General features: G+C 38.0%; 2 protein-coding genes across 4 annotated transcripts in view; one reads left to right on the top strand and one right to left on the bottom strand.

Annotated features, from left to right (window-relative positions):
- The first annotated feature begins 1,478 nt into the window (after positions 1–1,478).
- Positions 1,479–10,548, top strand: LOC106513803 (caspase-7). The gene is made up of 4 exons (XM_014002798.1): positions 1,479–1,714; positions 7,690–7,853; positions 7,949–8,078; positions 9,949–10,548. The coding sequence occupies exons 1-4, from the start codon at positions 1,531–1,533 to the stop codon at positions 10,212–10,214; spliced, it is 744 nt and encodes a 247-aa protein (XP_013858252.1). The 5' UTR covers positions 1,479–1,530; the 3' UTR covers positions 10,215–10,548.
- Positions 10,549–15,345: 4,797 nt separating this feature from the next.
- The window catches only part of LOC106513792 (transcription factor 7-like 1-B), a 29,076-nt gene continuing 20,682 nt past the window's right edge, over positions 15,346–23,739 (bottom strand). For 2 of the 3 annotated variants that reach the window (XM_014002779.1, XM_014002780.1), the window contains exons 6-13: positions 22,357–22,474; positions 22,201–22,285; positions 21,706–21,780; positions 18,382–18,504; positions 17,055–17,220; positions 16,289–16,396; positions 16,157–16,205; positions 15,346–16,026 (exon numbers count right to left, since the gene is read on the bottom strand). In XM_014002779.1, coding sequence (XP_013858233.1) covers positions 15,461–16,026; positions 16,157–16,205; positions 16,289–16,396; positions 17,055–17,220; positions 18,382–18,504; positions 21,706–21,780; positions 22,201–22,285; positions 22,357–22,474 — 1,290 coding nt within the window. In that variant the 3' untranslated portion in view covers positions 15,346–15,460. The remainder of the gene's footprint in view (positions 16,027–16,156; positions 16,206–16,288; positions 16,397–17,054; positions 17,221–18,381; positions 18,505–21,705; positions 21,781–22,200; positions 22,286–22,356; positions 22,475–23,739) is intronic. The other variant, XM_014002781.1, reaches the window with a different exon arrangement.

Genomic DNA, 23,739 nt, shown 5'->3' with positions numbered 1-23,739 from the left:
TTATAACTGATTTGCTGGATTGTGATAAAACGCATCTCCACAAAATAAAAAACAAAAAAAGTTACCGTTGAGCGTAAGGTGTAAGAAATGTTGAAGTTGTGTTTCTAAATTTAATCTTTTTAATTATCTGTTAGGTTATGTATGTTCTAAATGCTACATAAAATATAGCTTGGAAAAGGTCATTTGTATTTCTACAGTATTTAGAATAATTTGTTCTATAACATTTTTGCAATAAATATTAACAGATATTGGGTGTCGGCCTGGACCCCATTTTGAATTTAGGCCCCCTTTTGCAAGTGAGTTGGTCACCCCTGCTTTAAAGGGAGTGTGCATTTGAAAACTAAAATAAAATAAAGTGGTGTTAACCACTTCACAATGTGACTTAGATTTATGAAAAATAAAACAGCAAAGAAAAATAATCCGTAATGAATCTGAAACTAAAACTGGAGACATATTTTACCTCCTAGTTCTAATCGTCCTTATGGTAGTTTTTTTTAATCAAGTGAGGGATTTTTTTAAAAAAATTCATCTTTCTATCAAATAATACACTAATTTAGCCAATAACTAATGGATGGACTGGTTCCTCTGCTTCATTCAGGCAGGATCTTTCTAATTTTGGCAACACTGCATAAGTAGAAAGAGAGTTACAACTGCAGCATATTATGGAGAACCAGAAGATCAACCTGTTTAGTAAATATCAATGCAACTGTCTGTCACTTAGATCATTCTTCAGGTCTCTACGCATTTTATTTTCAGTCACTGTGTGAATTTATTATGTTATTTGTGTGGATCTTGAGCCCAGTGGTTGCAGTTTCCACTCAGGTGTTCTATTCAGGAAGTGCAGGATTCCTTGTTTCATTTTGAGTCGACACTAATAATAAGCTTCTGAAAACTGATTGCTCACATATTTTGACAGATGAGTCATGAGTTCTCATCGGAATTAGACGGGATGTGGTTTATTATATACATACAAAACTGAAAACTATACTTAACATGTTTTAAAAATGTAATCTTGCCATGGAAATCTATTTTTTGCGTACAATGCATCTGTGGAAAACACACTGGAAGTGTATCTTGAGCAGGGGTGGGCAATCCTGGTCCTTGAAGGGGCTATTACTTGTTTCCCTGTTCCAACACACCTGAATCAGTGATTCAGTGATTGAATTAATCCTATCACCCATTCGTTCAACTCAGGCTTGTTGGAGCAACCTGTAAAACATGCAGGATCAGGACCAGGACTAGGCACCTCTGATCTAGAGGAAGGTGCGTTATTTCCCAGAACAGGTGTAAAAGATAACGTTGCAACAGTGTGACTCCTCAGCATGTGATCATGCATTACAATCTGACAGGAAATGCTGTGCACGGAATGTTTATCAAGAGAGGTGTGTTTATGGCTTTTTTGCTCAGCAAAGAGTACTTAGAGTCAAAAGAGTGATGCAGAGAGTTGAACTCTAACAGAGACACGTACAGCACAGACACTTTTAAAGACACAGACCTCACCTGCATCAGTAAAGAGAACCCACGGAGGGGATGGGGGAGTGCAACAGGGCTGTGGTGATGTCTGTGTTCTCCTTTGACTACGGACAACTGGGGAAAAGGAATGGAGCCAAGAGGGACGAGAAGAAACTCCACAGAACCCTCAGCAAACTGGGTTTTAAAGTAGAAGTGCACAATGACCTGAGCAGCCAGGAGATCTACGAGCTCTTTCTCCAAGGTAATAAACCAACACTTCTTATTCTGGAAACACCGCTGCTTGTTGCTGAGCCACACGATTACTGCGCATTGGAAAAATGTGCACATTTGATTGTCACCTTTCAGTGATCTGTATTTTTTTTAATTCCTAGACCTGATGAGGGTTTGAAGTTATACATGTGTATGTGTATATGTATACGTATATATGAATGTGTGTATGTGTACACATATAAATGTGTATATATTTATTTTTTTATTCTTTTTTTTGTTAAATGGGTCAGATCCTATAAGATTATTTTCTTCTTCTGTTTCCTTTAATTTTGAGACTGCCTTTCCTTTTTTGTTGTACTGAAATTTTTGTTTTTAAATCGAAATGAATAAAACTATTAAAATCTAAAATCTAATAGTTGACTTATTTAGCCAAGGGCCCAAAGAACTTCACATAATCTCACAGGGGACAATAAATCATTGAAATGACAAAATCATCTAAAAACAAAATAAATTAGGGTTAGTATGTTTCAAAATCCTAAAGGCTTCCTCGAATTAACCAAACACTTATTAGATCAGTGGTTCCCAAATCATTTAACAAATCGCCTCATCACATTTTTGTCATCCATTATGACCGACCAACTTCTTTTAGACGTTCCTAAATTCAAAATTAAATCCAAAGGTGACCAGGCTTTTGCATTTGCTGCTTCAATATTGTGGAACATTCTCTTCATATTGGGTCTGCAGAGACTGTTGAGGCTTTTAAATCTTTGGCTTTTGATTGAGACAGAGTTTAAGGTTCATTTAGAGCTGATGTCTTTTTTCTTATAGCATGTTTCTGTAGTTTATTTTTCTTTTGTTTTAATGATGCAAGTCTCTGACTGAACTTTGAATAACTTTGGTCAGCTTTTGTTGTTTTTAATGTGCTACAAATAGAAATTTGACATTGGCTACTGGTTTTGTTTATTTGTAAGAGTGTACGCTTAAATATTGTGATTATTTTAAAGTTAATTTGATTTTAGATCTTCTGATGACCCCTAACTGGATGTTTCACAGCCCACAGTGAGGTCCCGACTCCAACATTGTGAACCAATGCATTAAGAAAGCTTCTGTATGACTGTCCTTGACCGTCATTTATGATCTTTTCTATTTGAAAAGACAGTTTGGTTTTGGGGTTGTAACTCAGTTTGTTGCCATATTGACTTGAAAATGCAGCCATCAGCCAACAAACTGTGCACTAAATAAGCTGGCACATCACCCTGTATAATTATTAATCATTTTGGACTTGTACCGAGTGCAAAGCTGATAACGCAATCTTTCTGTAAGAGCAATCTGTGTCTGGAAAAACAACATTAGAGATATTTTTTATTGGTTTCTTTTCCTTTACAGAAGCAAACAAAAGTATCAAAGGACAAAGAGAGGAAGTAATATAATGTTCAAAGAAATTGAAGACTAACTACTTTTCAAAGATGTATCAATCAGGCATTAATCAAATTAGCATGAGTTACACGATTTATGTCGGGATTTGTGTGGGTATTATTGCCCACAGATGTCCAATGTCCTGTTTACAGTTATTTTTAACCTGAACCCAGAGCAGTGCTTGTTTAAATTATTGTCAAATTTAAGACACTTGAGTCAAACCTCACTCTCAAAATTACAGGTTATTTTTGTCAAAAATTCACATTGTTGAAATTAATATTTAACTCATTATAAAGTGGAGTTCTTTAGAAAAGTTGTAAATATCTTACCAGTTGAAGGTAACTCTCTAAGTGACCTTAGTCTGGAGTTTAAATCAAGCTAACAGCTAATCTAAACACAGCTACCGACTCCAATTCTCAAATTTTCTAAGTGTTTTATGTCAACATTAATTTTGAAACTTTTACCATTCCAGAAATTTTGCATCAAAAAATTAATTTTATCAGAAATATTTAGTAATTTAAAGAAATAGCAGCAGCAGTAGCTAGCAAAACATCACCACATCATTACATTCATACAAGAGTACAAGTAGTAAAAAAAACCACTTAGCTAAAAGCCTGTTTGTAAAAGATTGACAGCGATGTAAAAGTTTAAAAACAGTATTTCCATGAACCGCCATGCAAAGTTCAGGATTTGAGTTGCTTTAAGATGCTAAAATCTGCTTTGGATCTTATGGATGTGCCAAGGCAAGTTTTACTGTCTTAAAACTCCAGTTTAGCTAATTGTATGTAATTAATCTTATAATACAAACCTTGACAGCAATGTTGAGATTTATGAAATTGTGTTTGCATAAACTGACATTATACTTTGGAGAATAGAGCAGTTTTTCATCAGAAATCCACTTTAATTTTGACTGCATTCAGACTGACCATTAGCTCGTCAGTTCTGCTTAACATCACTCAATTTTTATAATTTGAAGCTGTTCCAAAAGCTACATACAACATACTAACACTCCCATAAAACCTCACATCAAAACGTTCCTTTAAGGCAGACATCTGCAGGTGACAGTTTGTCATAACTCACATTTTTTTGCACAACTTTCCATCTGCCTGTCATGAAGCTCACTGAATATTTTTGTGCTGCTTTGTCTTTTACATAGTAGAAATGCATTCACTCAAACTAAGTGGATTAGGATGGGAAATATTTTTCTTAGTCACTATTTTTTTTCAGCGCAGTTTGAGTTGTACAATTATGCAAAAACTCAGCTGTTTGCAACACAAAGAATAGTGCTTTTCATGGTTTTAAGAAAAAATGCTAAATAACAATATATAAAGGTAATCACCCCATGATGGCAAGCCCTAAAGTCTCAACATCTCTGGGTAGATGAAGATCTAGATCTCACCTTCTCCACAATCAGAGTTGACACGTTCGTGTTGTGTATTTTAGCTGTTATGTTACATACATTACATAACCGTTTCATTGTTTCTTAGATTCAGGATAGAGAGCGAACATTATTTGGGAGGAGCTGTTTATCAGTAATACATTAAACTTTACAGTCTCATGGTCATAATTAGTGACTTTAGAAATCAAAACTAATGGACAGGAGACAAGAAAAACAAACAATTCCTCACTGAAGCTTCTGCTTTTATTAAACACACACCCCAACTGATGTGTTCAAATAAAATGTCAAACAGAAAATGTGCAGTGAGTGCATGTGTAATGGAACTAATACTTTTATGTTTAAGCAAGTAATTCATGACATCCTTTAATGACCTAGGTTTTCATGACATGCTGTTCATCTGCAGATAGAATGATTAAAGTCAGAACAAGATTTGCTAACAACAGTCATTCTTGGATATCACTTGTGTTTATCTTTGTGTTTTCCATTGACCTTGTATCAAATTTTGCTAAGATGACATAATGATGTTTGTTAACATATATATGAGGCCTCTCGAGACACAGTGTTCAACAGTAGTGTGGAGAGACAGTGACAGAGAGAGGCAGAGGCACAGAGACAGGCCAGGTTGTTCTCTGTGTTTCCTGTTGTTGCAATAAAACTCAGCTGATCATCTCGCAGAGTACCTTCATTTCTTGGACCACATATTTCTGTCTTTGTTAAAGAAATATTGCCATAACAGTTTGGCATTGTCGAAAGGATACCACTAGGAGATCGACGGACCAAGGCCACATTGCAGGTGGACAGATATGAGTGAGCAAGGACTGGACTGCTCAGGACCGTGACTCCAGCTGGATGAAAAGAACCTTTTTATGGTAAATTGTTTTGACAACAGAGATACGCTGGTGATGATTGTGATGGATGATCTTRAATAAGCAAAGAACATTGAATTTTTATTTTTGGCTGTTGAAGAACCTGAGAAGATTTTTGAAACATCATCTGCTGAGAGTGAGTAAAAGCTTCAAGATGCCTCCTTACTTTTCCAAAGAGGATTTCTGCCAGCTTCTTCAAAAGGTGACCGTGTTAGAGCTCAAGATTCGTCATCTGGAAGAGATGAATGCTTTGGAGGACTCAACATGCGTTCAAATGGGTGAGAAGGCTGAGAGGAGAGATCAACATGGAGAGGAGATGGAAGCTGCTTCTGAGTGTAAAACTGTTTGGAACTCTCTTTGTGCCAGACCAAAAAATCTCTCAGGAAGGATTCAGCTCTTGGATGACAACGAATGGCCAGAGTTACAGAGAAATGCTTTTTCTCCTCCAGCAAGGAGAATAAAGCAGGGACAGGCTGTAATCAAAACACCTGATAACGGCCAGAGAAATGAAGACAGAGCAGTCTTTCTTCAAAACAGATTCATACCACTGAAAGAAACTGGTGAGTCTGATCAAAGTTCCCTATCTGATCTCAGTGAGGGATCTGAGACCAGATCCAGATCCAGCCCAAAGCCAAAACAAGTCCGAAGAGAGACTTTCAAGAATCAAGAAATGCTGATCATCACAGATAAAATGGTGAATGAGATCAGAGGCTTCTGGAACAAGAAAAAGGTCAAAGTTCTGAGTTTTGCTGATAAAGTGTCTGACCTCACAGAGAAGATTCTGCAAATAACAGCAGAATATCCAACTTTGAAGACCCTCATCATTCATACAGGAAGTGATGAAGTGATGAACCGACAGTCAGAAATCCTGAAGAAGGATTTTATTCTGCTGCTGAATGCAGTTATAAATCTCAACATGGATGTGTTCCTCAGTGGGCCCGTTCCYRCAGCMAGAGGAGGAGCTGAGAGGTTCAGCAGACTGTTGGCTCTTAATGGCTTTTTGGAAAAGTCCTGTGTTGACCACTCTGTGAGTTTTGTGGATAACTTTGATCTCTTCTGGGAAAGAAAACACCTCTTCAAGTCTGATGGAATGACTCTGAATCAAACTGGAGCACAACTTCTGGCTTCCAACATGAAATATTTCCTGAACAAAGTTCCGGTTGGAAACAAACAGGAAAAACCACAACAGCTGACGTCTGAAGGACAGCTGGAGAAAAATGAGATATAAGTGGAACACAGCGTGCCGGTTACTGATAAGAATACTGCTTCAGAATCAGAACAAGAGAGAGAGGAGTTACTTCGAGCTGCAGAACCGGAAGAACAACTGGATTCATCAGCATCACAAACAGATGATCTCTTGGACTCTGAGACCCCAACAGTACAGCAAGTGGAATGCCCCCTCCTGGATTTTACTAACAACATGAAAGAACCTGGCGAGATTAATATCAAACAAACGCCATGCCCAGATCCTGCTAACTCTCATCTTCCAGCCCAAGGAACTACACCAAGATCTACAAAAAGTCGCAGAGCCCCACCACCACCTCTGACCCTTCGACACATCAAAACAGACAATCCTGTTTATGTTCAAGACGATCCAAAGATTTTTGTGTGATAACTATGTTTTGGGGTTAGTAATTACTGTGGGAGGAATGAAAATTGAATTACTGGGGTTGGGATTTTAGAAAAGTACAAATACTTAGGTTTATGTTGACATGTTTTTTTTTTTTTTGAAATACATTAAAGTGTTTTTTTATTGATCATTTAATTGGTGATTTAATGATCAAATGGGGGAGATGTAATGGAACTAATACTTTCATGTTTAAGCAAGTAATTCATGACAWCCTTTAATGACCTAGGTTTTCATGACATGCTGTTCATCTGCAGATAGAATGATTCAAGTCAGAACAAGATTTGCTAACAACAGTCATTCTTAGATATCACTTGTGTTTATCTTTGTGTTTTCCATTGACCTTGTATCAAATTTTGCTAAGATGACATAATGGTGTTTGTTAATATATTTATGAGGCCTCTCGAGACACAGTGTTCAACAGTAGTGTGGAGAGACAGTGACAGAGAGAAGCAGAGGCACAGAGACTGGCCAGGTTGTTCTCTGTGTTTCCTGTTGTTGCAATAAAACTCAGCTGATCATCTCACAGAGTACCTTCATTTCTTAGACCTTGTATTTCTGTCTTTGTTAAATAAATTTTGCCATAACAGCATGAATAGCTGAAACTCTACATTATGGCCAGTCACCTGCTTCTTGTTGCTTGACTTGCTGTGTGTTTTAGTAATGATGGTATGTCTGTGGTTGTGTCTCTGCTGCAGAGAGTGTGCGGCCTGTGAAGGACTGCTTTCTGGCCGTCCTCTCGTCTCACGGGACGGAGGGCTGTGTGTTTGGAGCCGATGGGAAGCCAGTCCTGCTGTCTCGTATCTTCAGATGTTTTGACAATGATTACATGGAGAAAAAGACCAAAGTGTTTTTGATACAGGTACAGTGATTGGGGTTTTGAGATTTGTACGCACATGACTTACCTTTTGTTCGGTTTGAGATGTGATCCTCAGGGTACTCTGTCTCTCTCTACAGGCGTGTCGAGGACAGGCTCTGGATGATGGACTGGAAGTGGATTCAGCTACAGACTCTACAGAGAGCAGCTGCTTTTCACAGTATTCTTCTGTCCCAGTGGATACAGCTGTGATGTACACCACAGCACCAGGTAAACCACCTGACAAACCCCAAGAATCTTCTGATATATCTGTATAATTCCTCAACTACAACAAACAAAACACCAGTGAAGATTAGATAAAAGTATTGACACACATGGTCAAATCTACTCAACCACAAGTAAAGTTAATTGGTCAAAAACCTACTCAAGTTAAAGTACTGAAGTACTTACTTTTGAAAATACTCAAGTATTCAAAAGTACATGCATTAAAAAATACTCAAGTATTCAAAACTACAAGCTAAAATGTCAAATATCAGTACATTGCCATATCGTTTTCAGAGTGATTTTACAGATCTTTATAACTCAGAAACCACCTGATGTATCGACACAGAACCTCTGCTAAAAAATCACCACCTGTAAAGACTTCAGCATAAAAATACAATAAAGTGAGTGGTTCATTTTTAAATGCAGAAATGTAGTTTATCTGCAGTGAACACAGAAGACATAGGAACTATTTTTCAGCCCAAAAATCTCAAACATCAATACGGCCATGCTGGTTTCCCTGCTTGAGTTTCTTCAATCGTCTCCATTGCTGGGTTCTGTTTGAAATGAAGGTAGAGCTCAGCTTGCAACCGTTAATGAAGATGATGTAATTCCAAATCCATCCCAGGTGTGAGCTATGACTGTGACTGGTTCCCCTTGTAAGGAATATGGTGTGGCATTTCAAGAAAGAAAAACAGCAACAGTGGATTATAAAGCTATGCTCAACCAAAAGTAACAAGTAACTAAAAGAAATGTAGTGGAGTAAAAAGTACAATATTTGTCTTTGAAATGTAGTGGAGTGAAAGTCTTAAGTACCCCAAAAAGTAATTACTCAAGTAAAGTAAAGATACTCAAAAAATGTACTTAAGTACGGTACTCAAGGAAATGTACACCCCTACTATCCACCTCTGTCCATACGTGAGGGTTGGAACAAAGACAGACCACAACTGACCGAAGCAACGCCCTCGTTACTGAGGATGAGGCCCCAATCCATTGAGCTTCTCCTACTCTATCCTATCATTACTCGCAAACAAGACACCCAGGTACTCAATCTCCTCCACTTGAGGCAGACTCCACACCTCAATCTGTAGGGGGAATTCCACAATCTCTGGTGAAGAAATATGGCCTCAGATTTATGGCTTCTACACACTCCAACTGAAGCCAAACTGTCAACACGCTGTCAGGTGGTTGTTCCATGTTCGTTTTCGTGAAACACCTTTCATAGACACTGCGATGAGCTCCTGGGATCCCGCTGTGGGATCCATCTTTGCACAGGGTTTCGTCACACTTGTACGACCGATTATTGCTTCTGGTAGGAAACAGTATTTGAATGCATGGATTAGTTTGTATTATTGATAATAGTTTACCTAATTACAGAGAGCAACAACTGGTATTTTTACCGAGTTTTTGAGTTGCAGCTGGAACCATTCAAGTTGAATGAGACAACATTCCCAAATAGTTCCAACTTCCGAGGCAAATGGGATGCAGCGTAATTGCTGGATGTTCATGGTGTCCATTACTTTTACAATAATTCTGGAATCTGGAATTCACTTAAAGACAATTTGAATGATCACTAAATCCACAACAGATACATAGAACAACTGAGGTTTTCTATACCGCTGCAATTACCCATCAAACCCTGTAGAGCAGTTGAACCTAATGAGTGCTTAATTAGTAGGCTTCCTCAGTCAATGCACCAAAGTGACCACTAAGCTCCTAATGAAAAGTACAAGTTTTGACATGTTTGACTTATGAGAGAGAAAAAGTCCAAAGTTTCTTGAGTTCAGAATTTTAAAAAGCACATTTGGGATTATTGGTAATATTGTAATTGATTGCTTTACCATCGATTTTTATTTTATTTTATTTTTTTCTCTTCCAGGATACGGTGCTTTCATGAGCCCCTCTGGCTCAATCTTCCTCCAGACTTTCTGCTCTTTATTAGAAGATGAGGGCCATCAAAACCTGGAGCTGACCCGCTTAATGACACGACTCGCCCACAGGATTGCCTACACCTTCCAGGCCAAAGGTCAAGAGTTTGAAGGAAAGAAAGAGATGCCGTGTCTAGTAACACGGCTGACCAGAGAAGTGTTTCCTTTCGCCAAGTCGGGGAAAGACAGCGGGGCCACAGGAATGTCTGCCACATGAAAGATGCTTGGCTCCCTTTTCAAACGTCTTTAAAAAGTACACTGAATTACAGTGCGAACATTGTACCAGGAAATATAGGTACTGGAAAACAGTAGCCTAACTACTGTATGTTCCCCAGTACAAAGCCAGCAAAGTAAATTCAGTACTTTTATCATTTGCATTAAAAGTCACTCTGTCTGTTATCCATAAAAAAGCAAAGGAGGAGTGATTGTCTCTGTGGTTAAGGAAGAAAAAAAGATATTATGGGTAAATAAAGCTCTTTACTGTCTCGTTCAAAAACTTTGGATCATTTGTTAACGTCACATCTCTAGTATTCTTCCTACACAGAGCTGTGAAGAGGAAAGCTGATATTTTCAAAAACACTTTCCAATGTCTTATTATTATTATTATTATTATTATTATTGTTGTTGTTATTTACTTTTTTGTGTGGACTCAAAACAGAGCTCTCCAGAAATGACATGGCAGACTTAACAACAGAAGCGCAAATAAATAAAACTTTCTTTCAAACCAAAGCATAAAGCTACAAAACACCAGGATTACAAGGAGACCACTGAGGAGTACTGGTCCATACTTATGTTCCAGTGCCTACAGTTCTACCAATGTTAAAAATGAAAGACCCGAACTCTTGACTAACTCAGTGTCTGATAGATATTTTTAAACTTTATCATTTTTTATATTTGATCCTATTGCATTAATCAACTGTATTAAATGTCTTTCTTGCTGCCATAATTTTCATCTCTGCAGCTTTGAGCTGCACTAACTGATAAGAAGCAACCCTGTGATTGGTCAAGATGTTTCTCTCTGTGCTCTGCTTGTAATAAATTGTGCAGCTTTTCCCAGCCAAGGTCAGAACTTTCTGCTGAGACCCGTCTTTTAGCGTCCTCAGAAACTTCTCACTCTTTGCGAAGAGAAAACTGTTTTAAACTGAATACTTATGTCTGTGTCTGGTTCATTTCTTTTTAAAAGGTAATTTAATGTCCACTCTGACAATGTCTGTTAATACAAATGATAAAAATACTGAATTCTAGAGTGGGCATGAGCAAACTTTACAGTTAAATTACACTCAATCACAGGATATTCAGAGGTAATATCCTGGATAAAATCAAGTGTCTTTAATAAGTTTGACTAAGTCATAAGGAAAACAAGTGAAAGATAAATGATTCATTACCAATTTTCAATGATCAATAACGTGTTTACCCTATGACTTGGTAAGTCCAACTTATCAAAGACACTTTGTGTTACCTTGAATGTTACCTACCTCACATCGTAACACTTGGGCCTAACAGTTTACTGTAACCAAAAAAATCTTTGTTTCTTGGAAACAGAAGGATCATGGGAACATGGGTGTGTACCGGAGAACGTGGTACCAGGAAACATAACAATGGCTCCGAGGAGTCCTGAATGTGCTGTAAGAATACGTAACGTTTCACTGAAGAAAGATACAAACTGATGGGTTATACAGGCCTGGGCTGATGAATGCAGTCGAAACACCAGGCCTGATGAGTAAGGTTGGGTAAAATTGTAATGTGTGCAATTAATTGTCACAAGTTAATAACTGCCACGTTGCAAGTACTGCAACTACTGTCATGTGATGATGTATCAAGCGCACATGTGAGCCCAGTGACAGAAGGCGGTATGGAGCAGCTAATGCTAACCCTAACCTAGGCAAAAAAATTAATCACAATTAATTGTGGCATTTAGCTGATAATGATCAATATAACAATTTATGACATTTGCACAGTTAGACTTTCACATTTGACATGTTTCCGTCTCTCCGTCCGTTGTCTTCCAGTTATCCACGGTTGGGTCGCGGGGGCAGCAGCTTATATGTTTTTGACTTTAAATCAGTTATCCTGTGTCTAAAATTATACTTACAAATCATCAAATTAACTCCTTCATTTTAACGCCCATGGCCTGCCCTACATTATCTTCTTCAGTGCTTAACTTGCAGTTCGTAAGGGACAGATTGACTGAGCGCATTGTGCATTTTCAGTACATTTGTTTCCACCATTTGTGGAGGAGAGTTTGTTGCCTCGGTCCGGATCTTCTGGTTTCTGGTGATCTTTCAGGTGAAAAACAAGTAGGGTTAGTGTTAGCTGCTTCGCACAGACTCCCGCCAATGGGCTTGATAGTGCAACGCACACAAAAATACGACATCATCACATGGCACAAATTACAGTAAATGCAATGTGGCAAAATATTAACTGTTGACAGATAATCTGACAATTGCATACGATTTTGCCCAACCTTAACACAAACGTATGTATAAATTAGTTTTATTGTTATTTTACGTTGTGATAGCAAAATGTCCTCAATGTGTAATGTTGCTAGATAGAATGATTGCAGAGTACTATGGGGTGCCGTTTGTAAAGTTACACAGTCAAAAATTACCACCAATATTTTTGTTTTATTTAGCCTTTTATAATAAAAAAGAACAGATTTATTTTTCAAAATCAGTTTTTCACCATACGATTCATACTTTTATAAATGTCATAGTTTAGAAACTAAATATTTAACTTACAAATTAAATATTTAGTTAACAAGCTAAATATTTAACTTGTGACTTAAATATTTAGTTTTGAGCTAAATATTTAGCTTGAAACTTAAATATTTAGCTATCTACCTAAATATTTAGCTAGCCATCTAAATATTTAGCTTGCAACTTAAATATTTAGCTAGCCACCTAATTATTTAACTTAAATATGCCTAATGTAAAACAATTTTAAAGCCTTTAGTTGATTAGTTTAATCAAAATGTAAAACAGTAAAATAGTTATGAGCTCCTTAAAACAACTGGAGAGCATGGTTGATAGACCACTTGACCTGACTAAAAGTGAAAGTGGATCAAAAACATGTTCAAACAAAACTGATACAACTTCATATAGATATGCATTATGGCCTGTGGATCAGTGTGCTGCAAAGGCTCTTTGTATTTTAAATAAAACTAATGGTTTGTTAGGATAACAACACTAGACTTCAGTCATAAACACCAGCCCTCATAAAACTGCCTGCACAATGGGCACCACTTCTTTAGGATGTGTGATGACAGCAAAGATAAAAAAAAAAAAAAGCTCTGTAAGTATTTTAATGGGTCATTTTTTTTAGTTTAGCAAAATCTTTGGGTTGTTAGAGGTTTTACTGAAACTATATATGAGTCAAAAAGACTGAAAACCTTTATTTTTAGGTCTGAAAAACCAAAGAAAAGTAGTTTTATTGTGTGGTTCTACCAGAAATATGCCTTGAACTTTCTAGGAATTTCAGGATATTTTACGATGAGGAATATCTCGAACTGGAAGTGTAAATTCTTGGCAACCCTGTTAACTTCTTTCCAAGCATCACACAGAGATTAAACAATCATGTAACACAACCCTGTCATGCATCTGTCATGTCAATTCTCTCCACTAGGTCAGTTTATTGCTGTAATGTAGCCATACCTTTCTTCTCACCTGTGTCCATATATGGACTTCCTTTCTCAGGTGCAGACATTATGCAACCGTCTCAGAAACAACTGAATGACCCCTGACACGTTTGTCATGAGTCAGTGTCTTCTGACTAGACAGCTGATTTGCTTTAGTTACGCTCAAGATCTTTTTTCCTCTCAATGAGTGACGAACAGGAAAAGTAGGTAACTCCAATAAATCAGCACATGAACAATCTGAATGTCTGCTCAGGGCTGAGCTGTTGGAGAATCCACTCAAGCAGTTTAGGTAAAATAAATACTACTATGTAGTAGTTTTTGTTATCGGTTAATCTTTTTCTTTCTTTTTTCTGACTGGGCAGTAGTTATCAGTTCAATGTTCTTTCAATTTAACTTTTTTATTATTTTTTTTCATTTACCACCTGCAGTAGTAAAGATCCAGCACCTGTGAGATTATTGTTTGGAAGAAGAAAACTGAAAACAGGACATTTGCATTTTTAATTCTGAATCAACTTCCAGCAGACGGTACATCAGAACTTGATGAATATCTATTAACAAAGAATCAGAACATGGATTTACACTTATAACTACCAAGTGAAAAAAGCATTTTAACCAAACAAAACCCTATGCCCACACTTTACTTTTAGTTAGAACAGTTAAACCCCTCCTAAAGAACAAAACTGAGAAAAGTGAATTTGAAAAAAAAAATGTATGAAGCTGGAGATGCAGTCAAATATTGACCAATTATGTCCTTTTCAGACTAGTTAAAAACATAAGAGATCTATAAAAAAATACAAAGAATGCTCATTTACAGCAATAAAAAGAGGTACAATTTATGTTAAGTGTTTTCTTAAAGGGATCCATGATAAGTTGTAACATTAGACTTTAGTTAATAAACATTTATTTTAACTGTAAAAATACTGTAGGCTGTTTAGTTTTTATAAGTTTTAAACTAAAAGTTTAAAAACATAATACACGGACGGGACAATTTTATTTATACGAAAAGCATTCTGGGTAAACGATGACATGTATAGGTCCTTGGTGCGAGGCTGCTAGCGAGCTATATCCACCCTGAAGGTTAATGTTGGACAGTATCTGATGATCGACTCTTTTAAATGAAACCAGAGAGTGTTGACAGAGAGGAGAAGGTAGAAATGACTCAGACTACAACTGAAAATATGGATGGAGGACAACAGAGCTGCTTCATGGAAGAAGAACCTCAGCTTAGCCTGTTAGCTTTAGCGTTAGCCCCGACGCTATCACCATGTATTAGCTCAGCGCTACACATTCTCCTCTTGTCACAGAGGTTCTCCATCCACATGACAGAGAGCTTGTTTGTCGCGCTAGCGCTGAGCTAATTCATATAAGGCAATATAGCGTCGGCGCTAGCACAAAGGCTAACAGGCTAAGCTGAGGTTCTTCTTCCATGAAGCAGCTCTGTTGTCCTCCATCTATATTTTCAGTTACAGGCTGAGTCATTTCTACCTTCTCCTCTCTGTCAATGCTCTCTGGTTTCATTTAAAAGAGTCGATCGTCAGATATTGTCCGAGATTAACCTTCAGGGTGGATATAGCTCGCTAGCAGCCTCGCACCGATGACCTAGTTGATGTCATCATTTACCCAGAATGCTTGTGTGTAAATAAAATGGCTCTGTCCATGTTAAAATATATTTTAAAAATTTACAAAACTGAACAGCCTACAGTATTTTTACAGTCTTTATTTTACAGTTAAAATATATGTTAATCAAATAAAGTCTAATGTTACAACTAATCAGGGATCCCTTTAAACTTTAATTACTCAGTAGAAGCAGCTCCTCTCAACTGACTGGTTCAAAGTGAGAGAGGCTGTGGACGAGTTAAGGCACTGTGAGAGCTCGCAGCTGATTGGTCAGAGGAGGTTGGAAGTGGGACGAGGAACGGCTGACACAGCAGCGAAGGAGGATGGGGGGATCTGATGGAGGAGGCAGCGAAAGGTGAGGAGGCAGGAGTGTCTGAGGAGGAGGAGGAGGGTGTGGAGGGACCTGGAGTGACCGTGTTGCGGCTCAGAGGCTGGGTGGTCCGGTGGGGTTTGGTGGTGAGGGACAGCGGCTGCAGCTGCTCCGCGTACGGCGAGGTGTGCCCGCCGTGGCTGTGGGACGAGTGCGTGTGCTCGGTGCGTGTCGCGGCCGGAGCGGCGGGCGAGGCCAGAGCTGTAGTGGGGGTCGCCGGGGAGTCCAGTGAGGAGGCGGGGCTGGCTTGAGACAGGTGGGTGTGCGTCAGGTGAGACACCGTGTGCGGCTGTGACAGGTGAGGACGCGTGTGGGAAGGTTGCGTGACTGAAGCGTGTGTCGGGGGGGTCTCCTCACGAGGCTTCTTCAGCTGCGGTGGCAAGTTGTCAACCGAAACCGCAGCGGCAACTGAGGAATAAAAACACAACAAATCAAAAGTTTATTACACAAACCTGAATCAAGCTGTGATAATCTTAGTGTTTATATCCAACGCACTAAAACAAAAACCCTGACATGCTTCATACAAATATCATCTCACCTTCAAACTGACCGTCGCCTTGCACTCTCTTCCTCTTCTTCTTTTTACCCTGCCCAACAGAAAACAGGTGAGTTCCACCAGTAAAACCAGCCAATGAGTCAAAGTTTTCTGACCCATCGTGGCTCTACTCACATAGTTGTCTCTGGCTGACCAGTTGGGGTACAGCTTTGAGTGAAGGAGTCTCTCTTTGCGAGCCAGTTCATAATATCTTGACTGCTCGTCTTTGGACAGCGAATGCCACTGTGGACGAATAAGAAACACTTTCACATCCACGTGGATGAACAGGTGAGAATTATGTTAAACTTTACTGTAACTTCCTGGAGTGAGTTTGAAACAATCATAAATCATTTCAGTTTTAACTAAATTACTTGCACTATTTTCAGCTCTTAGTACTGCCTGATATTTTTATTTTATTTAAATATTATTTATTTTTAAGTTGCAACTTGTACCTAAACTCAAAATAAGACTTTGCATGACCAACTTTATTATTCTTTTAATGCATCAGGATAGTTCCTGTATTTTTTTTTCAAACCCCAGCCCTATGAAATTAAACTTGGAATATTCCTTAAAAAAAGGGCAAGTACTTAAAATGTATAAATTATGTACTTATTTAAAACAGAACTAGTGCAGACAGAGAAGCGGTGTAGAAAACACCAGCTGCCTATCAGAGTAAAAAAAATGTTTGTAGTTATTTGCAAATATTCTTCTGTGTAGTTATGACTTCTTACAACAAACATCTTTGATACCAAATAAAGACTTGGTTTTTTTTTTTGGTAATGTATTTGGTACTTTTTAAAATAGTCATATTTTTTGTAAAATTCTGATTTTATTCTCAAAGCATTGTTCGTATTTATTTATTTGTAATTAATAAATAAATAAATAAATAAAATAGACTGACCCTCTGTCCCAGTATTTGATTGATGGTGGCGCTCTCTTTTACTTTACACTGAGCCACCACTTTAGGCCTCTCCTCCCTCATGTACAGCATGAAGGCATTTAGAGGCTTCTTGATGTGAGGTTTCTTTTCCTCTTCTTTTTCACGTTCTGGGTCAAATGTAGACTTTCTGCAAGAAAATGGGTCATACAGACGTCATAAAACACCTACAGAGTAAAGCTGAAAACATACTCCCTGCGAACTCCTGACGTCGGCACGGGTTGTCACAGTTTAATGACGAATATTACGTCACCGGGCTTCGCAGCGTCGTGTCGACAGCCCCTTTTGGCACAACCCGCCGGCAGAACTTTTGACCCCCCCTCCCGTGTCGACGGTAATGTGTGATTGGTCTGAAATTCGAGGGCGTGTTTGTTTGTGCTGCGCTCGGGAAAAAAAAAAGAACGACTAGCTCCCAGACTAGAAAGCAGTTTTATAAGATACTGTATAGTCAAACCGTGAAAACTTATGGCTTGTTTGTGCTTAACATGTGCTGCTGCACTCGGTAATAAATAAATAAAAAAATAAAAAAATAAATAAATAAAATAAAAAATAAAAAAAGATAGTCATACCGTGAAAAACTCACGAATGGAGATAAAACAGACATTGTGCATGGAGGAATCTGACTGATAAAAACTGTGGAGATAAACCAGAACTGATGTGGACAAATTCGTCGGGTGAGTGACGTCCTTTTTTTCTGCAATGATTGTCGGCTGTTGCAGGGGGAAATTCCATGCAGTGACGTATGGTTCAGTGGGAGGGGGGTTTCCCGAGCTCGGCGGCTCAGTGACTATGAAAAGTCTGTGCGAAAACAACTGCTGATCAACCACGTGACCGCACGTCGACCCGTCGGCATCGGAGCGAGTATGTTTCAGGCTTAAATCTGAACTTTGCTGAAACTCAGCTTCTTATTTGCTGTTTTTAATTTCCTTTAAAATGGGACAATATGATGCATTTCTCAGGGATGTAGTTCAGTTCAACACTATAATAAAGTAACTGTCACCTTCAGTTATGAAAATGTTGTTTTTATGGGTAAATCAAGAATAAACTTGACTTCACATCACAGCTTTCTCAAACATGCATGAATGAGTCAAAGCAAGACTCTGGGCATGTGTTTTTATGAGAGGATAACATCATAACATGATATAAACTCAAAGAAGTTGATTCTACATGATATCGTCCCTTTAAAAAAGGATATTGAATACGAGCAGCTCTGGAAAACATGCAACAGACACTTAACATGCAACAGCTGTTGGAAATAAAACATGAGGTGAATCATGGTTGTTGTTTTTACCCAGGCTGGTGGCTGCTGCAGTTTGCAGGCTCTTGCTTTACCACCACAGGGGGGGCTGCTGAGTGGGGAGCTGATGACTGGGGGGTTGGCACCAAACGTGGAGAGAAGCTACTTGGCACTAGACTGTATGACGAGGCACAAAAAGTACAACACAAACCCATGACACACTGACAATGATCAAAGCTACAGAGAACATAATTGTGTGTCTGTATTACAGTGTATACACAGTTTATTTGTGACCACTCACATCACAGTGAGGATTAACTCAAATTTGGTCAAAATGACCTCAGAACATTTTCAAATTCCTGCTTTTTAAGCTCCATGTTCTGAAGCCTATTTTTAGTTTATCTTATATTGAGGAATTTTTATGTCATTTTAAAGAGGAAACCTCAAACAATATTTGGATATTAAGATTACCCAGACAAAGAAAAGAAAGTTTGCTAGCTTGCAGAGAAAATGACAAAAATTTTAAGGTGTTTTCTACTCAAAATCACATTTTTGTAGCTGCAACACAAAGAAGGGCTTCAAAAAGTTCTTTCAAATTATATTTCAGTAAATATATTCACCCCAGAGACAATTCAGGACATCACAGAACTGTTGGGTCGAATGAAAATGTCCTCTAGCCCCCTTGATGTCCTGCCCTCATCTCTTTTCAAAGATATTTTTAACTGTATTGGCCCAAGAGTTGTAAAACTGATAAATTACTCCCTTGTTTCTGGTTCTGTACCCCACTGCTTCAAAACAGCTGTTGTCTGTCCTCTGTTTAAAAAGCCTAATTTAGACTCTTCTCTGCCCGAAAGCTACAGACCGATCTCCAAACTACCATTTTTATCAAAAATCCTGGAGAAGGTGGTAGCTGAACAATTGATTTGCTGTTTGGAGGAAAATGACATTATGGACATTTTTCAGTCTGGATTTCGCAAATTGCACTTYACAGAAACAGCTTTATTAAAGGTTTCAAGTGACTTGTTGATGGCAGCTGACTCTGGAAACTACACTGTGCTGGTTTTAGTGGACTTAACTTCAGCGTTTGACACTGTGGATCACTCTGTTCTTATCTACAGACTGAGAGATAATTTTGGTATTTCTGGCTCTGTTTTAAACTGGTTCACCTCTTATTTATCTGAACGGTCTTTTACTGTTTTTATGAATCAGGTTTACTCTGATTTTGCACCGCTGTCTTGTGGGGTACCCCAAGGTTCAGTTTTGGGTCCAATCCTCTTTTTATTGTACCTGTACCCTTTAGGAGGTATTTTAAAACATTACAGTAATGTGTCCTACCATCTGTATGCTGATGACATACAGTTGTACTGTTCGTTTCGACCCTCTGAGTTCTTCAAACTATCTGAACTCAGTAACTGTCTGTCAGAAGTCAAAATATGGCTGAACAACAACTACCTGCAGTTAAATGCAAACAAGACTGAAACTCTTATTATCGCCCCTGATGATAAAATCCCTGTAATCAGGCAGCACCTTGCTTTTTTAACTCCTTCAGTGAAAAATAGTCTCAGAAATCTGGGTGTTGTCTTTGATAGYTCTATGTCTTTTGACAGCCATTGTAAAACTTTAGTTCGTAACTGTTTTTATCATTCAAGGAACATTTCAAAGCTGAGATCTTTTGTGTCACAGAAGGAACTAGAGATGGTTGTTCATGCTTTTATTTCTTCTCGTTTAGATTACTGCAACAGTCTTTTTACATGTCTAAACAAATCCTCCTTGACTCGGCTTCAGTCTGTGCAGAACGCTGCAGCGAGGTTATTAACAAAGACCCACAGGAGAGCCCACATTGCACCGGTTTTAGTCTCTCTGCACTGGCTCCCTGTGCATTTGAGGAGTCATTTTAAAATTTTAGTTTTAACTTTCAGAGCACTACATGGTCAGGCCCCCAAATACATMCTGGACCTTCTGAAGCCTCTCTGTCCATCCAGGACTTTGAGGTCTTCTAATCAAATGCTGCTGGTGGTCCCTCGAACCCATTATAAAACCCGTGGAGACAAAGCTTTTCAGGTGGCCCCGAGGCTCTGGATCTCTCTCCCTCTGTCCCTTCGCTGCTCAGATTCTGCTGACTCATTTAAGAAACATCTTAAGACATTTTTATTCAGACAGGCTTTTAGTTAAGTGCTTTTTATTGTGTTTTAATTGTTGTTTTTATATCTGTGATCTGTTTTATTGTTTTTAATTATTTTTTGCTTTCTGTGAAGCACTTTGTGATGTTTGTCTGTGAAAGGTGCTATAGAAATAAAGTTTACTTACTTATTTACTTACTTCAGATATTACATTTAAACAACCCTTAGATAAGGAATTTATTATCTATATTTTGACAAAATGCAATTACTGCACATTTTAACAAAAATACTATATCTGCCTATTTGTCCACATTCCACTTTCAGACTTCATCCTTGGTTTTTGTTTTGATGTGATGGTACACACAATTTAAAATTCAACCCTACAATCCATAAAGTCTATCAGTGGAATTATACAAATGCATCTTTCATCTGGATTATTCTATTTGTATGCAGCAGCACTTCTATTTTTTAAAATTTTTAAAGACATTTTGTGTTTGACAATTTTTGATTCAATAAACCAAAAGAATCATAAAACAAATAGAAGTTTGTTTAAAAATTAAAAGAGACTTATGTCCAGGATCAGCACAGTCAGGGTTTCTAACATGTATGTTTTGTATTTTGTTATTACAAAAGTGATTTTTCCACTGTGTTTTCCCCACTTATACAACTGATTTATTTTGGAACCATTTATATTTTAAAAACTCTGAAGGCTCATTATGTTGATTGAGGGTCTCCACTTTGCTTTCTCCTTTTGCGTTCTTCTCTCTGTCCCAACAAATCAACATGGTCGCCCATATTTGACAAAAAGTAGGGCAGCCTTTTGCTGGCACTAATCAGGATTCTCTGTTTGTCGAATTCTCAACAGCCTTTGCAAAGCAAAACATGCCCCTTAAACTACACTGTCTCTTTCCACTGCCACAGTTTGCAGACATTAAAATGTGGCATTATGTTTGATAAAAAATAATAATTATGTTGCTCTGCTCCTGTGCCTTAAACATTATGGTATTACTCGAATTTCTTTAATATCAGTGATGTCATCGATGAGACAACTTGAATCCTTAAAGTAAATTTACAATGTGGATGATAATAGAAAAATAAACTGGTGTTAGAAATCATGTCAATCATCTTGAGATGCCAGTAACATTTTGGTCAATCGGGTGGAGCTGTTATGGTTCCAGATTAGTCCTGAAGCAGCAATCACAGATCTGCATCAAAAACACATCACTTGTTGTTTAACTTTCACAGCTAACACAAGTACCTTGGCATGGAGGCATTCAAAGCAAGAGCTGCAGGACTGAATCCTCCTGCAATGGGGTACATGGATTGTCCAGGTCTGCAAAAAGAAACCAAAAGATGGTCCATGATTCATTTATCCATCTACAAATTAAATAAAACATTGTAGTGTAATATTTGAGCCATTTTAACATGAATACAACTTCCGGAAGCTGTTAACTTAGCTTGGTCCAATAACTCAGTAGGTTTCAGGGGAACCAACAGAGATCTAAAATGGCTCGTTCCAAAGTTTCAGTGAGATTTTCAGAATTCAGAAATTTATTACAAAACATTTCGATTTAATCAGGGAGGAAATGAAGAGTAAAGAGTGTCAGTTTATGTGGTGCATAAAGAGCTGTTCCTCTTGTAGATGAAAGTTATCAACACACTGAAACTGACTAAATGATGGTGACATATCAGCTTGGCAAAAGTGAAAGAGAATGTTTTTTATTCATTGTGAAGTTAATGCATGTTCACTTACAGCCATCCAAGAGGGTGTGTGATCTGAGCCATGCCTCCAGGAGAGACTGGGTAGCAGGGGGTGTGGGGGCTCCTTGACATACCTGCTTCACAGGACACGTGGAGAATAAAACAAATCTTGTACGTTTGGATGTGACAAATAAGAGCGGCTGCTTACCTGTGTCAGGAGAAAAGCCAGGAGAGGCCCTCTGAGGGGAGAAGGCCTCGGGGCTGTAGGACAGCAGTGGGTGGAGGTGGGTCATGTGGGGGTGCTGCATCACAGGGACACTGTTGGACTGGAAACAAACAGATAACATCATACAATGCGACTATCAGTACAGTGATAACAATTAAAAATTATCATCTATTCATTTGATACATATTTGCATTTGGAAAACAATGTTACTGTGTAATTATATTTATTTAGATAAATACTTCTAATGTTTAATGATTTCTTATGTAAGTAAGTAAAGTTTTATTTATATAGCGCCTTTCACAGAAATAAATTCACAAGGTGCTGTACATTCAGGGAAGGGGCAGTTAAGAAATACCCATTCAAGAAGACATACAAGACAAACATGGCAGAACAGGTGAAATCGGTCATGCAGCAAACACAGTTGTGCTACCTTTAACAACAGAAAAACTAAAAACCACACAAGGGAAGATGAGGAAAAAAAACATCATTTTATAATCAACGATGTGGCACACTATGGTGTTTATCATAAACAAGAAAAACTCAACTTGTTTTTATTGTCTTTTTCCTTAGAGCCCCAAAGCTCACCAGCCAATCTAAAAATCTGTTTTGGTTTTTATAGTGCTTATTCTTAGGACACTCAGATGCTTTACATTATTCATTCACACACTGATGATTTAATACTAACAGCACAGGAACTTTGACTTAAGAATCCTACATTGTTGCTACATCTACAATTTCTTTAATATCAAATTTGTCACAAAGAGAAAAATATAAAGAAATTGCTCCAAATTAAAGGCTGTTTTGTGCCCACTCTAGACTGTACAGCGTGACCCTGTGGTTGATGCTCTACAGGGAATTTTCTCTAGACTGGCCTGGCTATGGCCATTTTAATTAAAATATAATAACTATAAAAGCTATAAACATAAAAAATATGCAGCACACACAACCTCTTGGGACAGTGAAAATGTCCTGGTTATAGCTCTGTTCTCTCATTGTTAGGAGGACTTTGAAACATGAGTAAAGACTTGCTGTCCTCTGCAGGCAGACAGCAGAAACTACAGCCGTTGTGTTCCAAGTTTGTTATATAATGATTTCGTTTTAGGATATTTCAACAAATAATATTGATATATGATTGAACTACTTTACTAGGTTTGTCTGTGAGAACGGAATGTCTATTATAAATTACTCAAGTTTACCATGATTGGACATTTTGAATCTTTGTGAAGTATTTGACTTTTTAAAGTGTGTTTCTTAAGCGTTCCTGTTTGTGACACAGTTAAACTTTGAGATATTTTACTGAGTGTGTGTGTGTTGTGTGTGTTGTGTGTGTGTGTGTGTGTGTGTGTGTGTGTGTGTGTGTGTGTG

The sequence above is a fragment of the Austrofundulus limnaeus genome, unplaced genomic scaffold (genome assembly GCF_001266775.1).
Source record: "Austrofundulus limnaeus strain Quisiro unplaced genomic scaffold, Austrofundulus_limnaeus-1.0 Scaffold15, whole genome shotgun sequence".
Lineage (NCBI taxonomy): Eukaryota > Metazoa > Chordata > Actinopteri > Cyprinodontiformes > Rivulidae > Austrofundulus > Austrofundulus limnaeus.
This window is presented reverse-complemented; position numbering and strand designations above follow the sequence as displayed.

Excerpts from the sequence above, each read along its gene's own strand:
- LOC106513803 (XM_014002798.1), top strand. The coding sequence starts at position 1,531 with ATGGGGGAGTGCAACAGGGCTGTGGTGATGTCTGTGTTCTCCTTTGAC. Across the intron at positions 1,715-7,689 it reads CTACGAGCTCTTTCTCCAAG|AGAGTGTGCGGCCTGTGAAG; the intron begins GTAATAAACCAA and ends TCTCTGCTGCAG. Across the intron at positions 8,079-9,948 it reads GATGTACACCACAGCACCAG|GATACGGTGCTTTCATGAGC; the intron begins GTAAACCACCTG and ends TTTCTCTTCCAG.